At 56.4% G+C, this 27,823-nt stretch overlaps 1 protein-coding gene across 8 annotated transcripts; it reads right to left on the bottom strand.

Moving 5' to 3' along the window:
• Positions 1 to 372: 372 nt before the first annotated feature.
• On the bottom strand, positions 373 to 26,974 carry Cic (capicua transcriptional repressor). Of its 8 annotated transcripts, none has more exons than XM_031385747.1 (21): positions 26,851 to 26,974; positions 21,012 to 23,816; positions 9,623 to 9,772; positions 9,307 to 9,541; positions 9,084 to 9,213; positions 8,807 to 8,989; positions 8,560 to 8,725; positions 7,580 to 7,782; positions 7,263 to 7,488; positions 6,730 to 6,833; positions 5,184 to 6,408; positions 4,910 to 5,097; positions 3,814 to 3,935; positions 3,546 to 3,712; positions 3,169 to 3,459; positions 2,742 to 3,064; positions 2,194 to 2,444; positions 1,941 to 2,095; positions 1,728 to 1,859; positions 1,422 to 1,553; positions 373 to 1,341 (listed from the first exon to the last, which is right to left on the bottom strand). In XM_031385747.1, the coding sequence occupies exons 2-21, from the start codon at positions 23,806 to 23,808 to the stop codon at positions 974 to 976; spliced, it is 7,548 nt and encodes a 2,515-aa protein (XP_031241607.1). In that variant the 5' UTR covers positions 23,809 to 23,816; positions 26,851 to 26,974; the 3' UTR covers positions 373 to 973. The 8 variants fall into 8 exon arrangements, with proteins under 8 accessions (XP_031241607.1, XP_031241609.1, XP_031241610.1 ...); XM_031385749.1 differs by lacking the exon at positions 26,851 to 26,974 and adding an exon at positions 26,064 to 26,199 and having other exon boundaries at positions 1,941 to 2,092; XM_031385750.1 differs by lacking the exon at positions 26,851 to 26,974 and adding an exon at positions 26,064 to 26,199 and having other exon boundaries at positions 1,941 to 2,092; positions 3,169 to 3,456.
• Positions 26,975 to 27,823: the final 849 nt, after the last annotated feature.

Below are 27,823 nucleotides of genomic sequence, written 5' to 3'. Positions count from 1 at the left end.
GTCCCCTGGCAGCAGTGCTGGCTCAGACCACAGGGAGGTTAGTAGGGGTCAGTCACTGAGGATAGCCCATGGTCCTGAACTGGCCTCGTAAGTGCTGTCTCTTGGAATGTTTTGAGTAAAACTGATTCTACAGCCAATAGCTGTGAACTGCCCACACTGCAAGGTCTGTCTGTACTCAAGTTGCTGCCTATTGGATAGGCAGACAGTCCCCAGACTGTTCTGGCTGCCTCACTCACAGAGGTAGAGACATCGGCCCAAAGTCCCTTGGCGCCAACAGGTAATGATGGGGCAGTGTGGAGCTGCCCCATGCCCACCTGGGGCTGGACAGGAGTGTGAAAGTAGTACTTGAGAAATAAGCCAGCAGTCCACACGTGTGTTAAACAGCTTTAATCTCGGTCATTGCGGCTTCTCGGCACAGTAAGAAATATTGCACATGATCAACATGTTTTGTTCTGGGAATGGGGACAATGGTAGGGGGAATCACCTTCTTAGAAAGTACAACCCAAGTTGGGAGGGTGGGGAGAATCCTCCCCATGCCTGTGGCAAAGTGCAGGAGCCCCCCCACCCCAAACTAACCTGAGTCCAGCCCCTCTGGGGAAAAAGGGGGGGGTGCATGAACTCCCCACAACTCCACAGGCATCTTCTCCCTGTGGCCCAAGGCTCATACTACCCTCCAGCTTGCAGCCCTCACAGGAGCCATTCTGCATAAAGTACAAGTGAAAAGCTCTGAAGGTCACACACTTCAGGTTATATACAAGAGCTCAGTGGAGGGTATCTGCCCCTGCTGCCCCCCAGCACAGGGAGGGAATATATACAAGGGGAACAGGCCACATTCCGCGCCAAACTGGAAAGGACGAAATGGCTTTCTGGGGAGGCGGTAACTTCCACTGTCTAGCCCCCAATTCCTGCCATCTATATACTGTCCATATCCTGAGGGGGGTACTGTGGGTCCTGGGGTCTTTTCAAGGGCCCCTCACCTGCCTGTGGCAGCTGTGGAAGGACCAGAGGGAGGAGGTGAGGGTTGGGGAGCCCCCTCCCAGCCAGGCTGTCCAGGTCCAGGCTCCGGGGGTGGAGGCAGTGGCGGGGCAACTTGGGCAGTGCCAGAGTCCGAGCCTGGAGAGGTGGGGTCAGGGCCCCCAGCAGGGCTGGGAGTAGGGACAGGAGTAGCAGCCATGCCAGTAGGGGGTGGTCCAGGGAGGGGGGCTTCAGCCCCAGGGGGCTGCTCTGTGGGAGTGGCTGCCTGCATGATCTTCTGGCGGACCTCTCGGATCTTTAATTGCAGACAAACCTTGGATGGGAAGATGTCTGCATAGCGGGCCTGGAAGGCTGCTGTGGCCTGGGCTGGAGACAGAAAGATAGTGAGATAAGTGGGCAAGTCCCCATGCATATGAGTGATTCCCACGAGTGTCCAACTTACTGACCTGATGGGAAGAAGCCATGGTCCTGGAAGAGCTGCATGACCAGGGCCCGCCGTTGGTCCAGGGTGCGCCGCAGTGATGAGTAGGGCACTTTCTCATACTCCAGCTCCCCAAGCACATCCTCTGTTTCAGTGCCTGCCCAGGCATATGGAGCTCAGTCAAGGCCCCACACATAGTTCCTGCTGCCAACCAGGTGCCTACCAAGTCTTGCCAACTGTCTCAATGGGGGTCAGCCTTGACCGAGCTTCCCCCTACTACACTCATGACACCACCACTCCTGAAAGCCCACAGCCTTCTAAACACTGGCACCTGTGCGGTCAAAGGTGAAGATGTCCCCCTCGCACTTGGCACTCTTGGGGGTGTTGGGTTCTGAGCTGCAGCTCGAACGTCTCCTCATCTTGCGCTTGGGTGAGGTGGGGTCCTCAGGCGCTGAGTCCAGGTCTAATCAAACAAGCAGGCTCAGATTTAGCAGAGGTGGCCTTGGGCCTGCCCTCTACCTATTTAGGAGCCAGAACAGCCTACCCGTGGAATTCTTCCTCTTCTTGCGGTAGGAGCCAAGGATAGCCCGAGGCGAGGTGGCCAGAGACTGCAGGGTGGGTGAGGGCAGCACCTCCTCTGGTCTAAACTCAGGCAGCTCTGCAAACCGCTCTTCAAAATCCACTTCTGACAGGACCCTGCTGGGGGGCCAGCAGGGTCACCTCTTTTGTCTCTGCCTATAGCTGCCCCTTCTCCCACCAGCCCTAGGCACTCCACCAAGATCCCAGCCCCTGCTCACTTGTCCACAGAGTCAAAGGTCTTCTTCAGGGGCGGGGGCCGCACCTTCATCTTCTTGCCGGAACTAGTCACTTCCTTGCGCTCAGGTGTGTCCCCAGCTGCCCTCCCACTACTGCCCTCACTGCTGCCACTGCTGCTTCCACTGGGGCCTGTGGCTGGAGCTGGGCTGGGAGGAGTGGGAGGCTCTCCACGACTCTCTAGGCCCAGCCCAGGAACTCGCCAGTCTGAAGATGAGCTGGGGAATTTGCTGGCCTGAGGTGGGGACAGGCGAGAACACTGAGCTTAGATGTGCTGAGGTTAAAAGAGACTCAAAGAGTAGGGTGAGAGAGATCATGAGCCAGGAACAAGATGAAGAGAGATGAAAGATGAGGCAAACCCTTTGGCCTCTGAAGGCCAGGATACCCAGAATGCAGATCTCTGATGGAATGGAATGGGTACAGCAGACAGGCAGGAGATACACACAGACATGGTGGAAGGAAAAGAACAGTTCAAAAGTGGCAAGGAGAGAGACCAGCACTAAAGGAGTCCCACTGCCAGCTAGATACTTACAGTCTCAGGGCCTTTAGTGCCAGGTCGCTCCTCAGCAGGCAAGGGAGGTGGGGGGCTGCTTCGGGCAGTGGGAGGCCAGGTCTCTGTGGGAGGTGGTGGGGCTGGGGGTGTGGGCTGTCCCTCAAGTTCTGATTCTGGGGCAGCTGGCTCTCGGGCTACGCCAGAGTCTGAAGACTGTCGGGGTGTAGGTCCAGGCCGCCCAGTAGTACCCGATTCAAAAGACCCCACAGGAATGCTGGCAATGGCTGCCTTTACTTTCTGGGGAGCTTTTGGGCTGGGTCGCTGAGCCTTGGGAGCCACTAAGCTGTAGGTCATGGAGCCAGCTGGTAAAGGAAAAGAGCATCTACTGAGCCAGACCTCACTGAAGCCCATTCCCTGGATTCCCCAACTTGCACAAACCCTATCCCTGAGCTGCCCTGACACCTACCTGTGGCACTAGGGAAAGGACTAGTAGGAGCTGGAGTGGCAGTGGCAGAGGCTGGTGGGCCTTTGGGCAGAATGGTAGCAGCAGGTGGGGTGGTGCTGGTGGCTACAGTGTAGACCAGGCTTGGCGGAGCTTGGGAAGGTGGGCCCAGGGGTGCTGAAGTGGGTGCAGGGCTGCCAGGGTAAAATGCTGTTATGACAGGACCTCCAGGGGCTGTACAGGCAGGAGGCAACTGGGGGCTAGGCACAGGTGACACGCCCACCTGGCCAGGAGCCAGCAATGGAGCTTGGCCTGCTGGGAAGAAGACAGAAGGGGCAGGGAACCAAGTTAGGATCTGGAGCTGTCTCAACCCCACCCCAAATCCCAAGGCCACCTCTCACCTGAGAGCAGAGGCTGTACAAAGGCAGGACCACTGGGCCCCAACGATGTGAAGCCCAGAGCTACAGAGCTAGTGGGCCCATATGAGGTCACTGTTCCAGTCTGACTGCATGCAGAACTGGTGCCTAGAGGCAGAGTGTGCCCACCTGCTGACTGTACATAGGTGATTCTGCCACAGGAGAGGAAAGGGGAGAAGTGAAGTGAGGTGAGCTGGCCCTATCCAACCCCTGATCTGGCCTGGAGTGAGGAAAGGGTCTTAACTGGACTCACCTTGTAGAAGAGGGCAACAGGACCTTCTGAGGCTGTGATGTGGGTCCCGACATTGTGGCTGGGCTCAGGGGTGGTACCAGGCCACTAGGTGTGCTCACAGGCACAGGAGTCAGCTGGATAATCTGTGGGTCAAAGTACCCACAGGCTAGAGTAAGCTAGGACCCCAGAGGGCAGGGAGGGCTGAGGCCTAGATAACAGGCCAGGCAAGAACAGAGATCTCAGAGCCTAAGATAAGCCAGTGCGGAGACTGTGAGAGGAGAATCTAGATGATGAACAGGTAAAGACACTCATCACTAACAACAGTAGGCTGTACAGAACCATTAGGAGGAAGAGGCAGTTGCTCTGAGCATTGTTGAGCCTACCTGTTCTTCTGAATTCTAACTGTTAATGTTTCCTTTTTACATCTCTCACTCAACTCAAAATATTAGCCCAACTCCTAAGCATGTTCCTAAGAAAGCCCTGACACTCTGAGCTTTCTCACTGCTTTCTCTGAACATGCCTAACATTTTTTTTCTTGTATCTTTGAACATTTTTTAAAATGTCTGAGTGCTTTGCCTGTCTGTACATGTGTATGTGTACTGGGTGCATCAGATGGCTGTGCACCTCCAGGTGGTAACGGGGCACTGAGAATCTAGATCCTCTGCAAGAGCAAGTGCTCTCCCCTCATGCACACACCCTCTCTGAAACAGTGTCTTCCCTGGTGGAACTCATTACATAGAAAGCCTTAAACTCACACAGCAATCCGCTTGCCTGTCTCCTGAGTGCCACTGTGCCCAGCCCCAACTCATTTTCTATAGCAGTATACAGACTTCCATTGCTAACCCTCACTCAGAAAGGCACAGCCTTTTCTCTTCCCCATCCTACCCAGCAACTACCAGGATTTACAACTTGTTTGTTCTATTGTCTTCCTCTTAAACTCTAATAAATGTTGATCCCCAAGCTTCAGATAAATACATATAAATGGAAAAAAAAATCAGGTCCCAAAGTAAAAAAATGGAAACACAAATAGGGAAGGCAGACAGTGACACAGGTGGAGTACAAAGATGACACCCATCAGTGCGGACAAGAAGTGAGACTGCTATCAAGAGTGCCTTACCTTGCTAGGTTGTTGGGCACCATTTTGGACAGGTACTGAGAAAGGCGAGCTAACCAGGGGCAATGGCTGACCAGCCCCTCCACCTCGAACTGACATGCTAGGGGCAGCCAGGGGGACTAGCACCTTCCCAGGCAGCAGCTGGGCGGAGCCACCTGAAGGTGTGGCCTGGACAGGAGAGACTGACTGGGCTAGAAGAGGCAACAAAAGAAAAGGTTACAAGACAGCCAAACAGGCTTGTGACCCAAATCCCTACAATGCCCAGCCCAGGCCTCACCTTTAGGGGGTGGGGCTGAGGGTACGGACTGCAGGATAGGGATGCCAGCAGTGGGTGCAGTGGCAGCTAGGACCTTGCCGTTGGTCGAGGTGCCCGGAGGGAGGGTGAAACGGATGCTGGTGGTGGGTGCAGGGCCACTGGGAGCTGCTGCCTTGGTCCCAGGGGCTGGCGTTGGAGCAGGTGCCACTTGAAGCTGCTGGGGCAGTGTGGGCAGGATGTACTGCACCTGTGTGATTCCCCCAGCCTTGCCTAGGGGACCTGGCTGCAGGATGCCCAGGGGTACTGGCCCATTGGGGCCACTCCCAGTACTTGCTCCTGAGCCTGCAGGGGTCGCACTGCCTGGGGCTCCCTGGGCAATAAACTGAACAGCGGGAGATGCAGGAGCCCCATAGCCTGGGGTGCCCACCAGCAAGTTGGTGACAGTAGCAGGTGCCTTCCCCACAGTGCCCAATAAGGGTCCAGCTACCAAATGTGGAGCTGGTGAGGTGGCTGCTGCTGACTTCTTATCTGAATACACTAAACTGACACCCAATGGGGAGCCTCCAGGCACCCGGGATCCCGTGCCCATTTCTGTCCTGGCACCTACTGTGTCATTTGAAGATGCCTCAGCCCGACCAGAGGCGGGAAAGGGCTTAGAGGCAATGGGCACAGGAGTGCTGCTCACAGGCCGTACCACATTAGTGACCATGGTGGCAGCAGGGCGGCACAGAGGGGCTGCTGGAGCCCCATAGGCCAGTGATGGAGCTGGGGCTGAGGGCACTCGTGTACCCTCCCGATCCTCCTTGCTCGGAGGCAGAACCAGTGTCTGCAGAATGTTTCCTCCCCCACTGGGAGGTGCTGCAATGACTGAGGTGCCTGGTGCCTCCAGGCTACCAACACTTTCAGGTCTCTTGCGCCTAAAGGTGGCAGAATCCGTAGGAAGAAAACGAGCAGCCTTGGAAGGTGTTGCTGGGCCCCCGGCTCCAGGGGGTGGGGGCCGTAGTGGCACCGCTGTGCTGCCCTGACCAGAATCCTGGGTCTTAAAGGTTCCAGAGCCCAGTGAAAAGGAGGTGGAGACTGAAACTGAGGTGGAAGCAGGTGAAGAGGAGGATGATGGGGTGGGACCGTAGCCTTTGCTGAAGGCTGCAGGTGGATCCGGGGGCCCTGGAGGCTCAGGGTCCAGGGTTGGACGGCAATGGGTAAAGGAGGAGCGGATGACAGGTGAGAACACCTTACGGCCAAAGCCCTGGGTTAAGGAAAGAGAAGCCCAAATCAGGGAGTGTAGGCAGCTGGACCCCTATCCCAGGGACCCTGCCTCCTTGTAAGCCTTGTAGACAGCTAGACCCCTATCCCAGAGACCCTGCCTCCTTGTAAGCCTTGTAGACAGCTGGCCCCCATCCCAGGGACCCTGCCTCCTTGTAAGCAGGCCAGCCAAAAGCACCCCTGCCAGCTGAAGGCCAATTCATCCTGGACGTGACCCAATTCTCGCAAGTCAGTGATCCAGGAGCATTCTCTTCTTCTAAGAGTGACAGGACAGCAGTGTGTCCCATCTCCCCACATGCCTCACCTTGTTGCCCTCAGGGTCCTCTCCAGAGCTGTCTCCGCTCTCACTGTCAGTCACCCGTTCCTTGCACTTGAGATCAATGTCAGTGGTGCCAAAGCTGTCATCAGCTGATGGAGCAGAGGGAACAGTGTGAAGAAGGGACTAAGTACAGAGCTACCCAGGAGGAAATAGTCTAAAATAGACTCTGCGCTCTCACTTCAGCTCTGTGCCAAGTAGACAAATGGATGGTGACCCTGGTGGCAGCAGAGTGGGACAAAGGGAGCACTGAAGGCTAGCCCTGGGCTCAGGGTTATGCGCTCCGACTAAAGAACCTGAAACATACACTAGGAAGGGCATTTAGTGCTCTGCTAATGGCATCCATATCCTTGGGTTTCCTGCACAGCTGGGAGCTACCTTGGCTGAAGTATAACTGACAGTATATTGTCACAAACTTGGAAAAAAGAACCAAACTACAGGAGCCCAGGGACCTGGATTCCAGCTACCCTCTGAGCCTTTGCCTACAGGGTCCCACCAGGATTATAAGCCACCCTACTCACCGATGACATCATCATCCCCTTCTTCCTCACAGATGACCATCCGCTCCTCATCACTGGTCATGTCCTCACTGGCTGCACGCTGGGAACGGGAGGCTCGGGAGGGCAACAGTGGAGGCCGCCCACTAGTGGCCAAGGTACCTCCTTCACCAGGAGCTGCAAAAGATCCTGGAGCACCATACTGGGGGGAAGGCTTTGGGCCGGAGTATGATGTGGGGCCAGAAACCATCTGTGGGACAGGTGGCAGGGAGAGTTTAGGTGGGTCTGCTGCCCTATGCAGCCCTCCCTGCCCCACCTCCCTGGGGACCTGAGCCTCGAACCTGGGTCAGTTCTTGCAGTGCTTGGCTGTCTACTTCCCCACCATCAAGACTGTGCACCCCACTGTGGGAGAAGGCTCTGGGTCGGGCTGAGCCGGGTCCCCCAACTGCGTGTAGCCGTTCTGCTCCACAGGGGCCACTCCCTGGAGCCTTGGTTTCCGAGCTCAAGAGTGTCTGGGCGGCAACGGACAGGAGCTCAGAAGACACTGTAAAGCAGAAGGTGCCTAAGCTGTAACAGTCAGGAAGCCTCCAACAAGCACCTGAACTGGTACAACCTTTCACAGGTGTCTCTAGGTCTGAGCACAACAGGCTGGAGTTCCTCAGCCACTTGGTAGAAGTGAGACACCAATCTCCAGTCCAACATGTCCTTCCCACAAGCTTCTGTCCTGTGGGCCTGCAGGGAGCAAACCCATTCCCGGAAGCAGACAGTCGGAGTATGCAAAGCCTGGGACATTGGTCCATGAGGCTGGTTGTTTAACCACTGGCCTGTCTGAGCCTTAGTGTTCCTAGATGAGAGAAGCAGTAAGATCCCCACTTTTGTAGAAAGCTATATCCACAGTATTATACCCCCAAAGTACCCCGAAACCCCTAGAGGCAAGCCGATCCAGGGCATAGTGAATGGCACTGGCTCTAACTGTGTGGTCTTGGGGAGTCCACCAAGGTAAAGTTTAAATCATGGCTATGGTGCTTATTAGCCCATAACTTTAATCAAGTAACTTGACTCTCTGAGGCCACTTCCTCACTGGAAAAGGGATGTGATCTCTGAGTATATAGAAAATGCTCAGTAAATGGCAGTAGGTAACAACCTGTATCTGGGTCTCTTATCTGCATCTCCCTGGCTCATTCACATAAATCAACTGCCAGTCCTTTTGTGGACAAGTCCTCAAAAAGAAGTTGCTCAGGCAGGGGTTGAGCAAAAGCAAGGGGAAGGCTGGCAGCCCTCAGGGGGAGGTGGCAGGGGGAGAGCCAAGGAGCTGACTAACCCCCAGGGGCAGCAGCAGTTCCCGTCTCCGACATGCTCCGTTCCCGCGTCTCCTTGTGCCCTCCTGCCAGACCCAGGCTCGCAGGCTTGGCCTCTGAGCTGGACTTCTTTCGGTCCTTGTTGCACCATTTCCAATCTGGGTGGGCCTTGAAGTGGGCCTCTTTCACCTGGCAGGAAAGGGCAGGGCAACCCTTCACTCATCGCCCCACCAGAGAACACTGGGAAGAACCAAGGAGAGGAGAAATCACCTGGAAGGCCAGATCGTGGTACTTCTGCTTCTCCTTGGGCCCCAGGGCATACCACCACTCTCCTAGGATCTTGCTGACAGTCCGGTTGTCCTGGTTGGGGTGCCGCTGGTGGACCAAGGCCCGGTGCCGCTTGCTGAAGATCATGAAGGCGTTCATGGGCCGACGGATATGATCCTTCTCCCGCTGCAGTTAACACAGCCCAGAGGACAGTCAGGACTGGGTTTGGGGCTGGCTTGGGTGGCCACAGCAGGGCAGAACTTAGGTATAAAGAAAGCACCTTGTTAGGACTTCGTCCATCCTTTTCAGAAGATGAGTCTCGTTCCTTGGGCAAGGCACTCAGAGACTGGGTGCGGCGCTTTCCAGGTGGCAGAGGCAGCTGAATCTCAGGAGACATGATGGAGAGGAAGCTGTGGGACCATCAGGAACAATGAAGAGCAGGAGTCTGATTCTGCACCCCTGCCCCAGCTGCCCCAGCCCATACCAGGCCCTGGAGGACTCACGCATCATCATGATCACTCTCGGTCTCACTGTCCAGCCGGGGCTCTCCTGGAGGGCCAGGAGCCTCCTCTTCAGTGGTGGGAGGGAGACTTTTACCAGGATCCACACCACCCAAAGTAAGTGGAGGTCCAGGCCCTGGGCTCTCAGGGCATGTTGCTCCAGGGGGCCGTCCAGGGTCAGCACCCCCTGTCCCTCCTGGTGGCTGCTCATGAGCAACAGCAGCTGATTCAGCAGGTTCTAGGGTCAGAAGAGCCAATCAGAGGACTCCTGGGCTACCTGGACCCCCATTCCCCCATTCCCACAGTCCCTACCCCTTACCTTTGCTCTGGTTGGAGGCCACGGGGTGGCTGGCAGGTTGCTGGGCCTCACTAGGCTGCACAGAGGGGTCAGGCTGGCTGGGTGCCAGGAAGGGGACTAAGGAGTGCCAGGGGAACACAGCCACAGAACGAGGTTCGACATTTGTCCACACTGTAGGAAGGAGCCATGTAAGCTGGGCACCAGGATAGTTTGGCCCTGACCCACACAAATCAAGCTCCTCATCCCCATCCTGTGTGAAGTGGCTCCACCCAATCTTTAGACCCATTCCCCCAGCCCATGGCAAGAGAGTGAGACGGTCAGTGAGCCGTCATTCAGGAAAGGGAAAGAAAAATAAAACAAAAAACCCTAAAAGACCTCCACATTTATTTAAAAAGAAAGAAAGCAAGCACTGCAGGAAAGAGAAATAGTCCTCATGTCCCACTCCTCCCTCCCAACCTCCACCAGCCCTGTCACTAGGGACCAAGCCAGAGGAACTGGCTCTTGCCACAAACCAGGTCATTCTCAGTTGCCATTCCCCATTCTGATGTCCTAAGACCTTTGCAAGGCTGGACACTCCTCTCAACAATCATGTCACCACGTTCTCAGCAACAATGCTGCCACCTGACACAGCCTCACACTCCCCTTTTCTACTCTTGAGGTTAATGGCTCTATTTTCCCTTCCTGTCTCTACACATTTCCAGGGCCTGGAATCTCAAACAGCCCCATAGTGAGTAACAACCTCCTTGCCTTCCCCCCCAAGCAACCAATCTCCAGGAGCCAGACCTGCCCCTCCTGGGTGGGGTCCAGGTGGCTCTCTTCTTTGTCTCCTAAACAGACTCAACACCCAGTAAGAAGCTTCCCACCCTGTAAACCACTAGGCTTATCTCATGCCCAGTGTCCAGTTTTCTTGCCCAGAAAGCTGGGAGGGTGTGGTAAACTCCTCAGAAGAGTGAGCAGAGGGACAATGGGACAGAACTGTTTTAAGCAGCCCAGAGAAAGCTAAAGTCCCAGGTGTTTTCCTTGAGGTGATGGGCACGAGAGAATTCCCTCACCAGTGGACTTTTGGAAGGTTAAACGTTCAGGCCCGGCTGCACCTGAGAACTGGTTGGGAAAGTGGATAATCCCTGAGCTGGGACCACGCCTGCTGGAACTGAGGAGCAAACCCAGGCTTTCAATGAGCTTCCCCACATTGGCAGGCCGCAGGCTTCAGGGGAAGTGGAACCAGCAGAGAGAGGCCCCTGCTCAGGGGGAAGAGGGAAGGAGGGAACCGCCCTATCTCTGATATCCATCATTCCCTGCCTCCCCCTGCTCCAGAGCATCCTGACCCGAGGTGACCTCACCCCAATACTTTCTGAAATCTAGTCTGGGGGAGCACTGTATGAAGAACTGGCCTCAAGATCTGACTCTGAGGGACTGACAAAGGAAAGGAGCCCTAAAGGAAAGAGAGAAGGAAGCAGGGAAACAAAACTGGAAGGCACTCAAGATTCCTAACAGCTCTGGCCCCCACCCCCTAGGGCCCCCAAAGCCAGCCAGAGACTCCAACCCCAAGACAGCCTGCAAGGCCCTGGATGTGTTTCTACCTCCACAAAGATCTTTCTCATCAAGACTTCCTAGCTTTCTTAAAAATGGGGAGAGGGATGGAGAGGCCAAGCAGACAATGGGGTAAAGTCCTACCCTCATCCCCGTGCATTACCCTTCAGGTAGTTCCTCTCTCCCACCCTCCCATCAAACTACTCCATAAATACTGCTGCCCATAGTCCGTTCTGAGCCAACAGTGCTCACCCCCCCACCCCCGAAACCTGTCCTTGGACCACTACTGTAAGCCCCCTCCCTGTCCTTACTCTACATCTTCCACCAGCAGGTCTCTGGTCTACTCCTCCAAAGCCTGTTACTCTGAAGCCCTTACCACCAATCAGAATGGATCTGTTCCACCCCGTCACTTAAGCACCACACCTGTCTCCATGTACGCCCCACTCCTCACTCCCACCGCATGGCTACACTCACACCTGCCATCGCTAACCACTTGGCCCCGCTAGACTCTAAACTTTCTCAGCCATCTCTTTACTCTTCCTGTACCGTGCAGGTGCTACATCCCATCACCAAACTCCGCACTTAGTACTCTGACACCTTGACCCCTGCAGTCCCAGCGCCAGACGCTACTGACCGAACATGCCGAGGCCACGAGAGGCCGCGCCAGACGCGGGTATCAGGGGCCTGTGGGCCGAGTACATGGTCCGGAGCAGCGGGAACCCGACAGGGGATCGCACCTCCTCAGCGGCCGACACCGCTCTGCCCGTAACCCGCTCCTTGGCCGTCGCCGCTCCGGCCCGGGGGGAGCGGGAGGCCGTCGCCGCATGCCCCCCCCCCCGCAGCCCCCTCCGGCCACCCCACGCGGGGGTCTCCGCCGGGCGCGCCTGCGCAAAGCGCCGCCTGCCTCCCGCCGCCCAGGGGGCGGGGGAGGTCAGCCAGAGCCGTCCCCGCCCCGCCCCCCGGCGCGCGCGGGGGCCGTCACGGGGCGCGCAGCTCGGGGGCCATCGGCGCCGCCCCCTCCCTTTCCCTCCTCCCTCGCAGAGTCCAGCAGGCGGGGCAGGCGGGGCGGGGCGCGGCGCGCGTGCGCGGGGGCGGCCCCCTCCCTTCTCCGCTGGCTCGCTTGCTCCCTCCCTCCCTCGAAGCTCCGGCGGGTAACGGCTCTGGCCCCGCGCGCCCAGCAGTCAGAGCCGCCGCCCCGCCTTTCCGGGCCCTGGGCCGGCGGCTGGACACCAGGTCGACCTCGGGTCCCCGGCGGATAGACGGACTAGCGTGCTAGCGTCCGTGCGCTCCAAGCGAGCCCCGCGCCGAACCACCGCCGCCTCCCCGCCCCGCCACTACTACGCGCTCCCCTCCCCCCGCAGCGTTCCCCCCGCCCCTTCCCCGCTTCCCCCGCGGCCTTCCGCGCAAGCCCTGCCCCCTGCGCTTAAGCCTATTGGCTGCTGCCGCCGCGCGCGGGTCAGGCCCCGCCGCGCCCGCCCCCATTGGCCGCCCCGAGGGAACGTCAGTCATATGCAAATAAGGACGGGGCGGGGCGGACTACGGTTGGCTCCAAGCCGGCCGGGGGCGGGCCCGCAGTAGGGTGGCAGGGAGGGCGCACTGCAGCAAAGGCAGCAAGCCAGGGGGGCGGTTCAGGGTGCTTCGCTGCAGAGGCCCGAAGTTGAGTGTCGTGCGGTGTCCAGTGCGCGCGAGGTACACGCTCACTCGTGGAGTGGCCGACCTAGCGCGAAGGGTCTTGCTGGGAGAACCAACGGTGAAGGATTGGGCAAATCATCCCGGAGCCCTAACTCTTAAGTACACAGGCGCGCGCAGACTCCTCACAGATATATCTCCATGCCACACCCATTGTCGCTAACACACCGCTACGGGCACTGCATGCCCTCTGTCTTACACCCATACTGTCACACGCGAAGTCATACTTCATACACCTGCTGGCATAGATGTACTACCTCAAAAGTACACACGATCCTTAACTCCCTACCCGCTATCGCTTTATATTCCTCACCAAAATGTAACATGCCTTAGTAACACTCATCAAACTTCCACCACCCACATGAATTAGGACAGCCTCAGCAGACTCTGTTTGTCCACTATACCCACATTCACTCTCACAGGGCCTTCCTAAGCACCCACTCAATACTCCCACACCAGGACACAACTCACAGACACCATCATATGGACCCCACATTTCAGGGTACCAGCTTCTTCAATACTCAGACCCATCAGGTATCCAGAACCCCATAGTCTTCCACCATTATCACACTATAAAGCTACCAGGCACTCTGGGCCTTCTATTTAGCAGTGTAAGGCAGTAACACCACTGCTCACCCTCTATTGCCCCCAGAAAGAAAGGAAGCTACGGCTGGGGCAGCCTTGTGCTGGAATGCTTGTATCTGTTATCTTGTTCACTGATGTTTCACAGCCACCTAGGAAGGGAGATCAGCCTTACGCCTAGTGTTTAAGTAAGAAGATGAAGTTCAAAGAGACTGAATAAATTACGCATGATCACACAGCCAGGGCTTTAAGGACTCAAGACTCCAATTCAAGTGCTCATCATTACTCAAGGTGGACACAAGCAGGGAATTCCAAAGGCCCAGAAACAATGATAATACAGTACAGAAAACTAGCAGCACCCAGGACAAGGTCTGGGGTCTCCCTCCAGTAGAAGCTGAGGCCTGGGTTCACAACTAGACAGGTAATAATTGTCACACAAGGTTAGGTGGATCAAGAGCAGGCAACCCTCCTTTTCAACTTGCCCTGTTCACTGACAAAGCTGAAGGCAGGAGATGGCAAAAAAAAAAAAAAAAAAAAAAAAAAAAAAAAAAAAAAAAAAGCTGGGTAACTTGATCCCAAGGGGACAGGAAGGTCTGTAACCCTCTGACCTCCAGAGGGCCAGTCACTTGGCTGACAGCCCAGAGGGGCTACCAAAGGGACTATTAGGTGACTGCCCTCTCCTCTTTATGCAGCCCCAGACTCAGACCCTCCATTACCTCACTGCCCTAGGGACTGCAATGTGAGGCTGAAATCAATGTGGCCCACTATCTCCCCACTGCTGCCCCCTCCTCTCCCCAACCGTGAGTCTTAGTGAGTCACCTACTGGCAAGTTAACCCGTTCCCCACTGCACTGTAGCCCAGGGACAGAGCTCAGAGAAGGCTGACTTTCCCCACTTCGCTTCTGTTGGGTGTGGAAAAGTCAAGCACAGCACAGCAGGAAAAGAGGGCCTCACATCTGGGAAGATTGCACATCTGGTGGAACACACAGTACCCATGGAAAAAGGATAGGAAGAGGCCCTTTTCAGGGCAGGGTACAACCAACTGGGGGCCCTGCCTGACAGGGAGGGGCTGGAATCCGGGCGGGAAGGGCCCCCCTGCCCTGGGCACTGGGCCAGCCCTATACTTAGCTTCTATTGTTCAGGGTGGAAGAACCCTGGGTGGGGGTGGATTACCAGTGAAAGGGAAAGAGCAGATCCTATCCCCCAAACAGCTCCCCCTCTTCAGTCATACCCAACCCTAACTGGGGCCTCCCAAGTTGGAAAGGGCTGAGGGTTTCCCTAAACCAGGGCCCCAGCCTTATGTGAGAGGAGGTACACAGCCATCCTTCACTTGCCGCAGGTACTGGGCAGGGCTATGATGGGAGCCACCCATTTCACCACCCCTCATCAACTCTACAAAAGCTTTAGCCCAAAACTAAGTAGCTCCCAACAAAACACGCCATCCTGACCTGGGGACAGAGAGCCCAGACACATCAACAGCCACCTGGGGTGGTGCAGGCCAAGACCTGCCCTGACGCCTGGGGCAACTTGCCAGGGATGCTGACAGACCCAGGGACAGGCCGACTCTCTCCGAACTCATAGCCCCAATTATTGAGCCCGCGAGGCACCGCGCCCTCGCCAGTCGTCCTTAGCTGCTCCCCACCCCGGTCCAGGCTCGGCTCACCACCCCGGTGTCCCCAGCTCCCCTCACCCGCTCTTAACATACACACCCACCTACCCACCCACCCATCCCGGGAGGCGTCGGCGACGGCCAGGGTTGCCTGGGGAACAAGCCTAGGATTGGGCTGGCAAGGCTCCACAGGGATGGGGGGGCGCTAAAAATAGCGTCAGGGTGAGTCAGTGTGCGCCAAGCTAGGGTAGGCAGGGAGAGAAAGGGGAAACGAGAGAGGGGAGAAGTGGTGGTGGTGGTGGTGGGGTGTCTCCAGAGATTGGGAGAAGAGCAGGTTGCAGGTGGAGAGTGGGATGGGGGCTTGGGGGTGGAAAGGTGCGAGAGCAGGGAGTGGTTGTGTGCAGGCTCCCGGGCTGGTAGGGCTAGTCGGCGCGAACAGATGAAGGCGCCACCGCCCGGCGGAGGAGGGGGCGCCGCCCTGCGTTCTCCTCCTCTCTGAGCGCTCACGAGATTTTCCACTAGCCGCCTGGCCCCCAGCCAGTCCCCGGCAGGCCCTACAAAGCCGCTTTGTGCTTGGAAGGCGGGCGAGTGCCCGGCCGGCCTGACACCCACGCGGGCCGCGACGGGGCGCGGGCCAGCTGGCACCCAGTCTGTCTGGGATGGGGGTGGGGGGAGCACCCAGCCGGAGGACCTGGCCATGTAAGAGTTAACTACACTGAGAGGCGGGGGTGGGGTGGGGAGGGGAGCCTCTGCCAATCGGCGGTCGGAAGGTGCGACAGTAACCAATAGAAAGGACTGAGACCCGCCGCTGGGGTGGAGGAGGTGGTAATCTACCCCCAAGGGTGCGCGGGAATCCGCACCCATAGGTGCAGACGGGTTTGGGCGCGGCCTGTCTGTGTCCACAAAGCCCCAGGTGCACCGTTTTCTAGTCTTTTTTTCTCGAGCAACGGGCTCGGAGGCGGGGAAACATCTTGCTTTCAGGAGATGCCGCAACCAACATCTGAACCCAAGCCTGTCACACTCCAGATTTTCAGCCGAAATAGAGACTGGGGTTTCCTACCCGCGCCCTCGTGCGGAGCGGGAACCAGGGACGAAGTGCGGGCGGAGGAGGCGGCGCGCCGGGCTAGGGTCCAGCCGCCTGCGGTGCAGCCGCTGCCGCCGGTGGTAATGGGAGCCAGACGCCGTCGCCGCCGCTAATGCGCCTCCCTCCCGGCCACTAATGGAGCCATTAATGCCCGGGCGCCAGGGTCTCGGGGATGTACGGCTCCCCCTCGCTGCGCATGCGTGCGTCTACTGCCCCACCGTCAGCTGCCACGAGGAGGCAGCCTGACCCCTCTTCAGTTGTTGGGTGCTAGAGACTTAAGCTTGGAGAGTTTGGGGTCTCTTACCAAGACTCCTACAGGCTCAGGAAAGTTCCTTATCATCTCCCCCAAGTAACGCTCTTCCCATAATTCTTCCTGTCTCAGTAATGTACTGAGATCTGGTCCTTAAGAGCCAACCTTCCCTTCACCTGCTCTAAACTGTTTCTAAGTTTTACAATTGCCCCAGCTTTTCAGCCTTGCTCTCAAGCTCGACCTGGCGACCTGGCTAGGCTTCTCCATTGCAACCATCCTCTAAGTCTGGAGTCTAGTGATAGATAGCTCCAGCTCTGGCTAGCTACGGAGAGTTCATGCACATTCATCCTTTCATTCAGACCCTGAACTGTTTATTCCTCATACTTAAGCTCTTAGAAAACCCTACTTGAACTTTCCTCTCAAGTCTACCCAGGAACCAGAGTTGCCCCGACCTCTGGCTTCCTCTGATACAATAACTCTTGGCTCTCCCCTGTCCCATCCTTTATTTTCACTCACTTGCCTCAGGACTGCTCAGCCTTGCAGCTGGCAGAAAAATGAACTGGAATCGAGTAGTCAGTCTCTTGAGCTAACACCAAATGTGTCCCCTGGAAGACTGGGGTCGGGGTGTTTGGGTCATGCCTTCTAGCAGGTAGGTGGGTGAGCATGAGACCTGCTTTCCTGCCACCCACTCTAGCCGGATCTCCTAGCTTTGCCCATAAAGCCCCCATCTTCCTGGCAGTGGGGAACAGGTGAATAATGGTGGGTGGATGTACAAGCTAGACCAGCAGACATTTCTAAGCAGGTTACAGAGGCAACAACAAACTGTTCATTTGTAAAGGACCAAGCGGGAGCTCCCAGGCCTGGACAACAACCTCCCTACACACTAAGAAAGATATGGGGAAATGGGGTGGGGGTGGCTCACTTAGCAGGTAAAGGCATCTGTTGTACAAACAACCAGAATTAAACTTCTAGAACCTACATAAATGTGCAAGGAGAAAACTGACTCCACAAAACTGTCTTCTGCCTCCCTCACACACTAATAATTTAAAAAAGAAGGGAGGGGGAAGAAGGCTTAGTGTTCGGCCACTGCCTCTCGTTTAAAACGATTAAAGCACCTGGACCAGTGAGATGACTCAGCAAGTAAAGTAGCTTGCTGCCAAGCCTTGCTACCTGAGTTCAGTTCCCACAGCCCACATGATAAAGATAAAAGGACTGAACGGACTCCAACAAGTTGTCCTCTGACTTTCACAAATTCACCGTGGCCCACACTGGCACACACACATGCACATTCTCTCACATTCTCTCAAATGTGTGCACATTAAAAGAGAAAGAGACTGACACGCACAGAATAGGGGTATAAGGCTGGGATAGAGCTGCAAGAATATCTAAATAATGTGAGAGAACTGAAAGTGCCAGCACACATCTGTGATCCCAGCACTCGAGAGGCTGAGACCGGAGGACTACCCTAAGATCAAGATCAGTCTGGCCTGTAAATGAGGCCTGGTCTCAAAAAGGGGAAGTATGGGAAAAGCCCTGGGTTCAATCCCCAGTACCGTGTAAACTGGACAGTCTCGGAATCCCAGCCCTCGGGAGGCGGAGGCAGGGAAATCTATAGTTCATGTCCAGCCAAGTCTACATAGAGAGAGTTCAGGAACAGAAAGGGAGATACAAAAAACCCCTGTCTCAAAAGAAACCCAACAACAACAACAAAAGACTTCAAGGGCCAGCAAGGGCTATATGAAACCTTGCCTCAGAAGCAACAACAGCAAAAATAACAAAGGCAAAGTTAAATGAAAAAATAGGAAAGGGAGGACTAGGGGAGGCCACACAGGACCCCCTTGATTGGGAGCCAAGACAGAAGCTAGGCTGGAAGCCTGACAAGGGCAAAGCCCGAATAAGGACAAAACCATAAAGACATTATACCTAGCTAGTCCTGAGACAGACAGGTAGAGGTCAGAGGCCTAGAGAACAATAAAAAGTCCCAGAGCCCAGGGGAAAGAGGGATACCCAGTGGTTCGGGGGGAGGGGGAGGACAATTGGACAGCGGCCCAGGAGGGCCATAAGTACCAACATTGCAAAGCCATGCAGGAAGCTGGAAGCTGGCAAGGAGGTCATGCCAGCAATGGGACTGAGACATCTGGCCCCCTGGGTGGGGTGTTTCTTTCCTGGGGAACAGGCGGGAAGAGTCAAAGGGAGGTGGCAATGGCAGCTGGCTGGCCATGCCATGATCAGAATGCAGAGAATGCCGGCAGCCTGCCCCAGCATGTCCCCCAGAGGAAGCAAATGCCTAGGGCGGGGGTGGGGGGTGGAAGGGAACAGGAGCAGGCAGGCTGTCCTGGCCCACCCCCTCACACCTGCTGCCCTCTGACAGGAGGTCAGGCCCTGACATGGAAGGGCAAAGGGGCCAGGACTGTGACCCTTTTATGCCTCTAGACACTGTTAGTCCTACTTGAACTTTGGAGGCAGTAGCCCTCCAGGCACCTGCCTCCCAGAGGCTAGGTAGGGAGTTCTCTGGGAGGAAAGGCTGCCTGCCTGCAACCCTGAGGGCAGCCCAGATGCCTCAGTATGGGCGTAGTCAGGGAGTCACTGTTCAGAACCGCCAGGACAGGCGCTGGACAAGTTCTAACAACCAGGTGGCCTCCAGCAAAGGCCTCCCTTCCCTGAACCTTAGTTCTACATCTGGACAGCAGGGTTAGGAATCCTTGTTGTACAGCATCAGATGGGTTTGATGAGATGGCCCCTAGCCTGGGGCTAGGCACAAAGTATGTGATCAATAAAGGGTTATTTTAATCACAGTTATCATCATCATCATCATTACACTGATAGTACTTAAATGCCTGGTATGTGGTGAAGCCAGATAGTCTGTTCAAATCCTGGCTCTTTCTCTTGTTACCTAGGTAACCTTAGGTAAGGGACTTACGACTCTCTGAACTGCAGGCTCCTCCAGTATTTAATGGGACGAATCATTGTGCTGATGTCCTGGAGCACTGTGAGGGTTCTAAGGAAACACTCAGTGGGGCTCACAGACATGGTATGCCAAGGATAGCACTGCTGGCGCCCAATAAGATGTTCCAGCCAGAACTCTTGATAGTGAGTCTTATGATCTGGAAACTGGAAGACCTGGGTAAGGCAGAGGTGTGCCTTCCCTACTGGGTGACATGAGGACATTCTTCTGGTCAAGGCCTCAGTTTTCCTCATCTGGACAAGACAGAGAGCCCCTCCTAGGCCTGTCCTAGCAGGCTGCAGCATTACATACAAAATGGTAATGCTGCCAGCCTACCCACCCAGCAGTGGAGTACTTGTATGTCAAGAGATGCATAGGTAAGCAGTGGAGGCTGTGGGCATGTAAGAAATAGGTCCTCAGGGTAGCTAGAGACCTTTCCCTGTAGTTTACAGATCTATCTAAACGGAAATTCCTGCTGTGCATACTTCAGAGATGGTCTAGGTCAACTATAGGAACGAATGTAAAAGAGGCACACAGCTCATAACTTCAGTAAATGAGCACAGGGAACAGACACAGCCCATGTCCCTGTGCCCTGACTCTGCGAAGGTGCTTTGTTAAGGGCAAGGCCTAGCTCCTTTGTCAAGTGGCTCCACCCTGAGCCTAAGCCACAGCAACTCCTACCCACATCCACAAACCAGACTCCTTCCTTTATCATCTCTTCTGGTCTCAGGGCTTGAACCTTCCTCCATAGAGCTGCTATGGTCACATCTCAAAACCTTCCGAGACTCCCCACTATCCTCAGGTAATGTTCCCAAGTCCTCTGAGGTCTAACTCTTGCTCACCAATTCCGCCACACACCCCAACAACCCTCTACTTTCCAGGGACCATCTCTAGTCTTCTAATTATCTGCTTCTGCCTTGATGCCTTTGAACACACTCTCCCCTGTCTACCCGCCTTGCCCCTCTCTCATCTAGATGGCCACCAAGCAGTGGTTCACAGGCCCGGGCCCTTTCTCCAAGCCCTTCCTGACTTTTCTGACTGGATCAGCTTCTTCTCAAGAAGGACTCAGCTTCCAGACCGTTAACCATCAACCTCCAACCACTTTAGATTACCACTGTTCCCACACAGCTGTCCTGAGGAGAGCCAAGCGAGAGTCTCAGCTGGGGGAGTGCCTAGTACCCTCTAAGCCACCTTCCACAGATCAAACAGGGAGTCTTAGTCTCCCCATCTCTCACTAAGTGCCAGAGCCAGCCTGCCTTCATGTGACGTCACTAGCCTGGCCTCAGTGTCTTCCAGACACACACATTCCTGGCACCCACCTATCAGTGATGGAAAGACAAAATGAGCTAACATTTGAAAGCGTTAGCTCAGGGTATGTGGTTGATTGCTATGTTAGGGGCTGGGTGTGAAGTGTGGTAAGATAACCCTGAGCCATGCTTATCTTCTTGGAGGCCCAGTCCTCCAAGGCCCAGAGATGTCATCAGGACTACCACTCTGTGCCTCCATCAGCCTGTCTTGGGGAGTGTGTTCTCATGAGAGCCTTGCTGACAAGCACCCAGTAATAATGCCACGCCAAGTCTGAAGAGTCCTTGCCTGGCATGTGGGGCTGGCTCTACTGAGTCTGCAGGGAGAAGGCTCATCTCCCCCATACCCTCCTAGGTCAAGCAGCTCATCACCCTTGAAAGCCCAGCTTGGATGGCAGCCCAGCCACCTACCCTCTTACCTGTTCCAGGCCTGCCCATGATGACTTCCTTCTTGGGGGCAGGGTGGCTGGGATAGCTGCTCGGCACTAGAACTGGCAACAGGGCAGCAGGTGAAGGGTGAAAGGCCACGGGCTGGAAGGGTGAAGAAGCCAGGCCCAAGGTGGGCATTGGCTGGGCCACAGCAGTCGGTGCGGCTGGAGGCACAGTGATGGGCACGGGGGCAGGCAGAGGTGGAGGCAGACCAGGTTTCCCGCTGGCCACCCCAGGGGGCACTGGGGTCTCACGGCAACTCCGTCCAGGACCCCCGGCCCGTGCCTCACTGGCAGCGCCCACCTCTCCAGGGAATTTGGAGGGCAGTGGCACATCGGGGTTGCGGACAATGACAGGTGAGTCCCGCTGCACGGCAGGTACCCTTCGCACAGAGGGCCCTGGATCTGAGGTGAGTCCAGCAGGTGGGGGCAACAGCAGCAATGGTGAAGGCTGGCGGGAGCGAGAGAAGGGCACAGCGGGTGACACAGCTCGGAAGCCAGCCGGTGTGGAGGGGGTAGGTGTGTGTGTGTGGGACACCGAGTCCACTCCAGAGTCTAAGCTGTCACTCTTGGGGAAGTCTGGGGCGGCTCCCCCACCTCCGGCTCCAGAGGCCCCCAGTGTCCCTGGATGGGGCAGCAGTTCTGTCTTCCTCCGCCCAGGGCTAATGGGCACAGTAAAGGTTAGGTTGGTCTGGAAGGTGGGTAGGATGCCAGAGGAATGGCGCTCACGAGGGGCAGGTGGTGGTGGATGGGGGCCCAGGTCTGGCGGTGTCAGCACGCCCGCCTTAGGGGTGCTGGCGCTCAGGTGGCGGCTGCGAACAGCAGTGCGTTGGATGACAGGTGAGGCATTTATGGGGCTGAAGTTGGCAGGGCGGAAGCCGAAGAGTGGTGAGGGCGAGGGAGAGGGGGCTGGGGAGAAGGGCGACTGTGTGGAGACTGGAGAGAAGGAGGGCGTGCCTGAGCGGGAGCTGCCCAGTGACACCAACATCACAGCCGCCTCACACTCATCAAACTCGAAGCGTGACAGGTCGGCAGGAGCCACCAGGCGTGGGCGGGAGTCTCCTCGGGCTGCCACACTGCTGGCCTCACTGTCCCTCGAAGTCTCATCGCCCCAGTCAAACTCAGTGCTTCCTTCACGGGCTGCCACACCAGCAGGCCGCCCAGTCCCACCTGGCCCACTGTCTGCCAGGCCCTCCATCTCTTTGGTTCTCATGGACAGGTGGCGAGAGCAGTACCCCCGCCGCTGGGACTCCTTCATGCAGCCATCCCGAGAGCACAGCCGGCGCCACTGCTTGCCATTGAACTTCTTTCTGATGCCATTGGGCGTGCAGACCACGTCGCCCTTCTTGTACTTCTGCTGAGCGGCTGTCAGTGGCGTGCGGGCACGGGCTGCAGGTGCAGCTCCCTTCTCCAGCGAAGCCACACTGCTACTGCGGCTGCCGCCCTGGCTCCCTTCCTGGCAGGGTGAGGGCTGCTCACTAGGGCGGCCAGGGCCACCAAAAGCTGGGGACTTTGGAGGTGGTGACAGGAGCTGGGGTGGAGGCAGTGGGAGCAGGACTGGGGTGCCCAGGGATGGTGGGTGCTTCTCTTCGCCCTCCTCACAGTGAGTCCCCAGGTTGCTACCAAAGCTGATGTTGGAGACCTCAGCATCCTCAGGCTGCTTGGGCTCCAAGGAAGAAGGGCAAGGAGGCAAAGCGGCCCCAGGCTCAGCCTGCTCTTCCTCTGGGCCTGCAGGGTGCTTCCTCAGCAAGGCCTCAGGTTCCCAGGGGGGCCGAAGCAGGCGCAGGCTAGAGCGAGTAACCCAGACAGCCTCCTCGGGCTCACGGTGCAGCGGCTGCTGGGCTTGTGGCAGAGTGCTTGGTGGGCCTGCATGGGAGCTGGGGCCAGGACTGAGGCGGACCTTATAGGCAGCTGGTTTGGTGGCCACCTCCACCACTACACCCTCTCGGTAGGCAGCCACACCAGGTTCCACACAAGTGCAGACAGCTGTGCCCACCATTAGTGCACCTGGAGGTGGTGTGGCATCCAAAACTACATCCACACCACCCCCTGGTACTCCTTCATAGAAAGTCAAGGCTCGGTCCCCAAGGAACTGCACACCCAAGTCCTGGCTACGGCGCACCTGGCGCACGACAGCAGGCAGGAAGAGGCCATCACGACGCCGAGCCAGCACCCGCTGAGACCTTAGTTGCCGCAGGTCATAACTTCCACTGGTGCCTGTAGAGGGCCAGGGGCCTGGACCACAAGCCTCAGGGGGCTCGTCCTCCAGGTCAGCTGAGTGCTCACTGGCTGTGTCAGTGGAGGACGACCGAGTGGAGGTGGGTAGTCGAGGAGGCACACCCAGGGCACTGGCGTCTTCAGATGTCCGCTCCCGCTCTTCGGGGGCTGAGACCACACCACCACTTCCAGTGCCATGCTCCTCCACATACTTCTTCTTAGGGGCTCGAGACTTAAATGTGGCTGTCTTGCGACTGAGTGAGGGCTCCCAGCGGCCTGCCTCCCCATCCACCTTAGGGTCCTCAGCTAGGCCTGGAGTAGGGTCATTGGGCTGCAGCTCTGGATGTGGTCCCTCAGCTCCAGGGTCCCTCTCAGCCTCTTCTTCCTCACCCTCTTCAGCCTCTTCTGGCCCTGTCTGCTCCTGTGGCTGTGCTTCATCATCCTCCTCTGGCTTGTCACCCTCCCCTGCCCCTCGCCGTCTCAAAGCCTTGGCCCTGGTAGCTGGTGGGGACTTGCTGCCACTGGCAGAACCTGCAAGGCCAGGGCACGCCTTCTTCATTGGCTTCATCATCTGTCCACCTGTGAGACAGGAGAGCAGCAGAGATCATCGGAAGCGACCGTGAATACCCACAGACCCAGGATCCCTTGGGTCTTTCCACTTGCTGAGTTGACTGCCTCCGTTCCATGACCTACAAGACTTCCTCTAGCTCATGTGAGCTCTGGCAGGCACTCAGACACAGACTGGCACCTGGCTGGGTCTCCTAAGCATATTCAACCTGGCTCCCGGCTCTTTCTGCAGGGGACATGCAGTGTGCACACGCAGGCTCCAGGAGTGTGAGGATCACTGAGAGTTCACACCATGGAGCAATCACACTGTCCTAATTTCCCTGCCCAACAGCCCTAAGAGGTGAGTGCTACTACGAAGCAAGGTGCAGAGAGACTGGTGCTTGGATTAAGATCATCCACCTACAAAACAGCGGGACAGAGGGGGACAGGGGGGTGTCTGAACCTAGGAGCTCTAGGGCCACAGAATGGAGCTCCTAACCACTGCCACAAACTGCCTGTCATGTGGTCCACACACATCATGCTTGCTCTCACTCTCCTCACATAGAGAGCATACACACAAATGCACACAGAAACACACATAAGCACCAAGCCACAGAAAGAGAGTGACACAGCTGAGAAGCAAGCCTCTCTCCTCCATCTACTCTCCCTCCACCCCTCCAGGCAGTCTTGCATGGCCAGGTACTGTGGGAAGGAGTAGGCAGCTCGGAGTCCCTAGGGATGCTTGCCCACTCAGCTCAGTATCCCAGGTCTGCCAGGTACAACCATCTTCCCAGGTCCTGGCAGGGAGCAGGCAGGGGCACGTTTGGGGTAAGAGCTCATGCCTGCACTGCCACAGGACTGTACATGAGCACACGCACGCGCACAAATGCAGCACACGTCATCACACAGTGGGACACAGAAGTGCACACCCCAGGGTTTCTCTGTCCCACCACACGGGAGTCTTCCCCTTTCCCCATCAGCACCCAGCATGATGCCTGCAAGCCCAGCCCCCACTTCTGGCCTGCATGTATCCTCACCCAGACTGGGCACGCTGGGCAGGGTGTCTGAAATGGTCGGCACCCTCAGGTACCTACATATGCTCGACAGCTCCAGGTAGGGATAAAGGAGGATGAGGTCAAAGACAGCAGGACAAGCCCAACAAGCCAACCTCACCCACTTCCTGAACAGTCACTGTGCCCGCCCCCTTTCAAGCTGCCCCGAGAAAAGAAGGGGGGAAAAACGGCAAAACAAAACCCCTAAAACTTTACTCCAAAGTGACTTGGAAAACTTGAGAAGTCAAACATGAGTTGTCCTAGATTCCCCCAAACACAATCAGAGACCCCTCTGACAGTCTTCTGGCTGACTGGGATCCCAGATCTCATGTGCTGCAACTTGAGGCCTTCTCCTCCTGTGGGACAATTCTGGGGTTCTCATAGGCAGACTCTGAAGGCCTGGGATTAGCACCAAAGTGCTGTGGAGTTAAGCAGACTCCACTCTCATCTCCCCACTGACCTGCTAGGGCACCATTCTGGAGCCTGAGATCTGGTACAAACACTGCTCAAACATAAACCTTCATACCCCACCCAGGGCCTACCCGCACACCAACCGACAGCCCTTAACCCTGTTACCTGGACTGGTCTCTTTACCCCAGAGCCAAAACCTCTCTTTCTTGGGGCCTACCTTCTTCCTGTGCACCATAGCTAACTACTACCCAGGGTCCTGTGGGCCCTCACCTCCCTATCAGAACATGAAAACTCCTGAAGCTGAAGCCACCCCACGCCCTTAAGGGTCTCATCCCCTCTATTTCCATCCACCCTCCTGACACCATCTTCTCTGCCACTCTCTCCCATCTTGTCACCACCTCTACCTTGTTTCCTCAGATACTAGGCCCCCTCCTGTTACCCCCTGCTGGTCACCCCATTTATTTCTATCACCTATTCCTCCAAGTCACTCTTCTGTCGGCCATCTCTAGACCTCCAAATCTGACACCTCTGCTCATCGTCTCTCTTTATCACCCCCTCCAACTCGGTCCCCTTCCTCTCCCTGTCACCCTGATCTAGTCTTGTTACCCCTCCATTCCTGTTACCAGTACTCTCTCCCAGTTACTCCTTTTCTGTCACTCCCCACTTCCTACCACTTCTTCCACTCTCTCACCCCTTCCCACACCATTCCGCCCACCTCTTTTGCCCTGTACCCCTTCCCGTCCCTGCCACCTGTCCCCTCTCGGCCTCCAGCTCCCCTCCACCCCCACGCAGTGTCAGCCCTGGCCCCGCCCTTCACCTCGGGCTCCGCAGGGTTTCGGGGCGGGGGGCCGTGGCCCCGGCTCAGTCCGGTCCGGTCCCTCCCCGCCCCCCCTCCAGCTCTCCCTCTCGATTCTCCCTTTTTTTTTACTCCAACACACAAAATGGTGAATGGACCTGCAACAGCTGGAGCAACCAGCCAATGAACGGCCACAACCCCGGTGACCGGCGCCAACCTAGACCAATAGATATTCGCTGTCTAGTAGGCTCCGCCTATCGCCCGCAAGCGACACTCGCTACCACCAATTGCGCTCTTCCGGCAGCGCCAAGGGGCGGGGCCAAATTCCAAGACCGGCCTCCCTCCGGGACCGACACCAACCTAAGCCTACGACTGCCTGATCTGCCTAGAACTCTACCTTACAACAAGTAATGGACACCTCCTATAACCAATTAACAGGCTATTTATATGCCGAATGACAACTACAGTATCCAATCAACATGCATCTTAAGCAAGAAATCAGCCCTTGAGAAGGACAGTAACCAATGAAATGAAGGGAGGCGGGGCTAAAGGAAATGCCCTCCAATGAACAAGCTCTGGAGGCGTGGCCCAAGGGTTTGTTGACCAGCTGATCGCAATGCCTGCTGGGAATAGTAGTCTTCTTCTGTATCCGGCCCGTAGTCCAAAGCATAAGGCAGACTACAACTCCCATGTGACAGAGTGCATGGAGCTCCAAAGAACCCGGGCGAAGAGAAAAAGTCGGAAAGGGCAGCTCCTCCTGAGTCTCACTGGACACTGGGAACATCTTAGACCCAGGGCCCCGACTCACCCGGATTCCTGGCTCTGGCGTCGCCAGTGGCTCCTCGCAGTGGCGGCTGTAGCGGCACAAGGGGGAGGTGCAAAGAGCAGCCAACCGACACCCTCAGGCCCCGCAGCCAATCAGCAACGGCTGGGGCGGCGCAATGACCTCACCGGTTCTACTCTCTTGCCCCTCCCCCACGTGGTTGTTGGTGCTGGTAAACCAGAGTAGAGAAGTTTGGGATAGGGGGATGGGAGGAGAACTAGTGATGTCACCTTTCCTCTACATGATTGGCTGTCGGGTGGCCGGACTACAGCCAATCAACAGTCTCAAAAAGTCTGGCGCGGCCCCGCGGAAAGCCCTGTTGCCACCAGAAGGAGAGAGGACCTGCGGTTGTAGGGTAGCGCGCTCTGCAGTACTAGGAACCCGCGTGACCTGTGGCCCTGGTGTCAACTCCAAAACTTTTTGATTTTAGGACGGCGCATTTTTCTGTTCACACTCTCCTATCTCCAAACTTTTCTTTTGGGGTATAAGATAGGGAAATGCGGCACTTCCTGGGGTTTCACACTTCATTCCGTAGGCGAACAGCCCCTATGGTTGTTCACACCTGAGGAAAGATGTGTAAAAATCTTGGGGTGGGTGTCACACCGGAGGTGAGGAGAAGAGCTTGTGCCACATACCCTCTGAGCCATAGACAGCTGTTGCCCCGATGCTGAGTTTACACCAGGTGTGACTATCTATCCCTAGCTTCACTCTCCCCATCAGGTTTCCCCTGGATTCAAGGATAATGAAGAATGATGTACACCTACACCGACTCTAAGGAAGGTTTCTCTTGCATATGATGGATACTCAAGACTGGAATAGTGAAAAAAACACATCTGGTCTAGTGTAGCGCATCTTACTGTCAGTGCTGGTTAGTTTTTTTTGTTTGTTTGTTTTTTGTTTTTTTGTTTTTCAAGACAGGGTTTCTCTGTATAGCCCTGGCTGTCCTGGAACTCACTCT

The sequence above is a fragment of the Mastomys coucha genome, unplaced genomic scaffold (assembly GCF_008632895.1).
Source record: "Mastomys coucha isolate ucsf_1 unplaced genomic scaffold, UCSF_Mcou_1 pScaffold21, whole genome shotgun sequence".
NCBI classification, from domain to species: domain Eukaryota; kingdom Metazoa; phylum Chordata; class Mammalia; order Rodentia; family Muridae; genus Mastomys; species Mastomys coucha.
This window is presented reverse-complemented; position numbering and strand designations above follow the sequence as displayed.